Below are 5,000 nucleotides of genomic sequence, written 5' to 3' on the forward strand. Positions count from 1 at the left end.
TATATATATACAATGGGCTTCTTTCTGTTTCCATTTACCAAATCCACTCACAAAGCTTTGATCGGCCTGAGGCTATAGTTGAAGACACTTGCCCAAGGGGTCACATAGTGGGACTGAACCTAGAATCTTGCGGTTCGTAAGCAAGATTCTTACCACACTGACTTCTTTAAATACAGTGAAATTTGCTTAACTGATGATCAGTATTTTTTACTTTTTAAAAATTATTATTTTTATAACATTAAGCTCTGTATTATTTATGTTGTCATGTTAATAATCTATTACCTGCATATATTTCATATTCAGGGTTCATTTGGTTGCTGTAAAACACCTTGTGGTTGCGGTAACGTGTAGATGTGTTGCTATGGGTATGTGTATTTTTGATTTTTCATAAAAAGATATTTCTGCACATTTATTTGTTATGCTTTTATTAATAATTGCAATATTTCTTAATAACTTTACATTTAATGTGAATTCTTTTGATTTATTTGTTTATTCTTTGAAGTGCTCTTGGCACTTTTCAGTGTGTTTAAGAATAACACTGTGTTACACGATCTTTGTCTTTGGGCAGCAACTGTTATATATTTGCTTACCCCTAGAAAGAATGAAAAATGGCTAATATTTCCTGCAAACTTTGCTTTTGTTACATTTATTCAAACCCCAAAGAATCCCTCTCAACACATGACTATGATCTTCCACATTGCTCCTGCTCATGATCAGAATGGTCATATTGTCAGCCACAAAGGAATATGCTCAACAGGTTAAGATCAAGCAACTAACAAGTAAATCTGTGGTATTGAGCAGAATATTTTGCTGTAATGATATTTCTGCTTGAGCAACTCAGCTCTGAATGTGAAATGTAATGGAAAGTAGGTCAGTTTCAAAACATTGATGTTCAGGTCTCTAAAGCAAAGTTCGAAGGGAATTGTTGTCATTTCCTTTGATTTCAAGATAGAAGCAAATAGGAAATAACACTTACTAACCAAAGACAAAAAAAGAATCTAAATTTTAGTTACACAGTGTAATGGAGGGATAGTAAATAGGGCATTGTCCTCTTATCAAAAGTTTGTAAAAGTGGACTCTGCTCCATGCATCTAAGTGTCAAGCGGTGGTGTTAAACCAAGGTCACAAAGAAACTCTATCTTATTAGAACTGGAACAGACTCTCTGACAGACTTCTACAAAATTTCCATGTCCTAAACTCAGTTGTGTAACTGGTGGTGGTGGTGGTGGTGGTGGGGCACATGCCCAGGGCACTGATTGAGGTGGGTGCGCGGAATTCACCATAATACGATAAGCTTGAACTCCATTTATAAAATTGCAATTGTAAAGATGGATCTCCAGCATATTGTTTTATGCTGTTATTGAAGGTAAAGACTATGATGGCGGCTGTCTACATTCATGTCTGGACATTTTTAGAAAGGGTGTCAAAAAAGGCTTCTTAAAAGTAAACATTCAAATAATATATTTTGGATTACAGGCTGTATGAAACTGGCAGGTAAATGAACCCTGCTAAAGTATTTATTACTAAAACTAGCACTATGACCTGGCGTTGCCAGGTCATAGTGCTAGTGCGTGCGTGCATGCACACATACACACGAGTACTGTCCAAATCTCTGACCAATCACATACAGCTAGCTGGCATTTAATTGGCGTATCAAGTTTCGGGCATTTTGATTGGGTTTTGGATAGAAAATTCACTAAAAACTCACTTCTGTTGATTTTTTAATCGCTTTGCGGGGGGTGACTGGAGAAATGTAAAGATGTGCACGACCACTCTTAGACGGTTTTGAATGACCATAGAAAGTGCGAGCACTCTGACTGAAAAATTGTGGATTTGTATAAAGGACACACACACACAGACATTTTGCCATTTATATATATATATATAGAGAGATGTTGCTTTAAAACATTAACTACTTGTAACAAATAAGTACTGTATAATATTGTGGATTTTGTAATTGGTGGTGGGGGTGGTGCATTTTTGTGGTTTGCCATGGGTGCTGTTTACCCTAACTATACCACTACCTAAACTTCATTCATAAGGGCTTTCCTGATGCCATAGCAGGAGACAATAGCTCCAGGGCTCTGTGCTGTTGTATTGAACTCAAAATATATATGGTCATAAAGCAAACATAATTACAGTTGTGCATATTCAGTAGAAGTGACATCGACCTTACTATTTTTCTAATTTCAATATAATGAATTTGCTTCTTTAAATTATTACTATTTTCTCTGTTATTCATAAATCCATTATGAACTTATGGGTCAAAATGACCTGAAGAATTACTAAAAGAAATGCCAAATCAGGACTTAATTGCCACATGTCTCAAAAACTAATTAAATTTAATAAGTTGGATTTAGGTGTTATCCATCATTATTTCTAAATTTTTTTCCAACTTTTCCCCTCTTCAACTATTGTTTAAATCCATTATTGATTTCATGATGTTCCTTTTGCTTGCTTTTCCTTTTTCAATATTGGCAAATATTTTGCAAGTCTTACCTTTGTAATATGCCCATCAGCTAATGTTTGATATGCAAACAGTCAGATGAGTACCCCATACACTCAAATGTGAGATACATATGTGTTTCTCACACTTTTCAAGGTTATCTTTTGGTTCCATCAAATCATCCTCAGTGCCCCCTTATTAAAAGCATTTAGTTTTTATGTCCTGTTTTACTTTTCAATTGTGGATGCTCTTTCATCTTGTGAGAATGTCAATGGCCAACCTTATTGGCCATTCTTGCATGATGACATATGTGACAGTCAGAAATACAAATTATGAAATATCTAAGCTGTAAATCTTGAGCGTTGACAAAGATTGCATTTATTTTACACAGGAGAGCTTGACAATCCAGGCAAATCTGAAACAAAAATTTTTTTACCTTGAATGTATGTTGAATTGTTTTTGGAGAGGATCCAAAAAGTATGATGTATTGTGACATCATCATCATCATCATCATCATCACCATCATCGTTTAACGTCCGCTTTCCATGCTAGCATGGGTTGGACGATTTTGACTGAGGGCTGGCGAACCAGATGGCTGCACCAGGCTCCAATCTTGATTTGGTAGAGTTTCTACTGCTGGATGCCCTTCCTAACACCAACCACTCCGAGAGTGTAGTGGGTGCTTTTTACGTGCCACCGGCACGGGGGCCAGTCAGGCGGTACTGGCAACGACTTCGATCGAATTGTTTTACACATGCCACCAGCACAGGTGCCAGTAAGGCGATGTTGATAACAATCACGCTCGAATAGTGCCCTTTTACGTGCCACTGACACGGAAGCCAGTTGGCTGCTCTGGCAACGATCACGCTCGGATGGTGCTCTTGGCACCCTACTAACATGGGCACAAGTGCCAGTAAGGCGACACTGGTAACGATCACACTCGAATGGTGCTCTTTAAGTGCCACTGGCACGGAAGCCAGTTAGCCGCTCTGTCAATGATCATGCTCGTATGGTGCTCTTTGCACCCTGCTATCATGGACGCCAGTCATCGAGTTTGATTTTGCTTTTGATTGATTTCACTTGCCTCAACAGGTCTTCGCAAGCAGAGTTTTAGTGTCCAGTGCACATAAATTTTTCACCAGAAAAATATTCACTATTAATTCCTCAGAATTTCCCCAAAGCAGCATAAAAATCTTCATGGTGTTTATTTACATTAGCCTTGGAATTTCGAAAAATGCTAATGAGTTTGCTGGTCACAATTTTCATTTACCTGGTGCAAAATGTGTGACATTTTCAATATTTTCTATACCTTCCAAATACTGTAGATCTGGGTGCCAACATTGATGTCCAATCAAAAATGAAGCATTTCAATAGACTTTTACATGTATATAGTGGGGTTTTTTCTGGGCATTCTAATCAGTTTTGAAAACCTATTTTGGTTTAACTTTCATAAGAATGGTCTATTAGTGCTGGTGTCATGACAGAAAGCACCCAGTACATACTATAAAGTGGCTGGTGAATTGAGCAGACACAATACCAGATTGAGAGGACTTTTTAACCTCTTTTAGTGTTGGGGGCAATGAAAAAGTGCACCAAGTACATTCTATATAAGTGGTAGGTTGGGCATCCAGCCATGGAAAGCTTGCTAAAACTGAGACATAGGAGCAAGATGTCTTCTGATCCGTCAGTTCCTGTTGAACCAACCAACCTATGCCAATATTGATAGTGAATGTAAAATGGTAATGATGATAATGGATACAATAATGCAAAAAAAAATTTCAAAAGAAAGGTTCCAATTATCTGTACAATTTATTAAAAATGTAATTGCATCATTTTACTTCAATTATCATCATCATCATCATTTAATGTTCATTTCCCATGAGTTGGGCAGTTTGACAGGATCTGGAAAGTAGCAGGGCTGCATCAAGCTCCAACGCTAGTTTTGACATGAATACTATGGCTGGATGCCCTTCTCAATGCCAAACACTTTACTGGTTACTCTTTTGTGTGCTACCAGCATTAGTGAGGTGACCACGTAATTTGCAAGACAAGAAAAGGATGAGAAGAAAGAAAAAGGGAAAAACTCCCTCAAGTAAATGATGATGGGGGAGTATTTGAGAGGAGTAGGAGGAGCAATGGTTCCATGCTAGGTGTTGAGAGGCTAAAGTGTGAAAGAGGGATTACTCCAAGAGTTTTGCTTTAGTGGAAATACAAGACTACCCTGCTTTATGTGAGTGTGGATCAAAGTAGCTGGAAAGATGATAGAGATGGTGACAGGATGTCAGAGGTTCTCAAGATACAAGAAGGAAGGTAATAAAAGAGGATACAGATAGTGGATTGGGTGGAGGAGGTAGTTTCATATGAATGTGATGGGGGTGAGTATAACAAACAGGAATTTTACTGCCATGGTTTATAACCACTGGTATAGTCAAACCAAGCCTACCTGATCATTTGACCTAAATTTTTACACAGAGAAAAAGAGTAATGAATAAATTTTTGTCATTTTAATTTGCATAATTAAAAATAAAAATGAGCTAGGGGAAATAACTCAAAT

The 5,000-nt window shown here is 37.5% G+C and overlaps 1 protein-coding gene across 1 annotated transcript in view; it reads left to right on the forward strand.

Moving 5' to 3' along the window:
- Positions 1-302: 302 nt before the first annotated feature.
- The window catches only part of LOC115212781 (N-chimaerin), a 176,824-nt gene continuing 172,126 nt past the window's right edge, over positions 303-5,000 (forward strand). The window contains exon 1 of the mRNA XM_029781469.2: positions 303-365. Within this exon, the coding sequence (XP_029637329.1) occupies positions 362-365 (4 nt within the window). The 5' untranslated portion in view covers positions 303-361. The remainder of the gene's footprint in view (positions 366-5,000) is intronic.

Source organism: Octopus sinensis, linkage group LG6, assembly GCF_006345805.1.
Source record: "Octopus sinensis linkage group LG6, ASM634580v1, whole genome shotgun sequence".
NCBI lineage: Eukaryota > Metazoa > Mollusca > Cephalopoda > Octopoda > Octopodidae > Octopus > Octopus sinensis.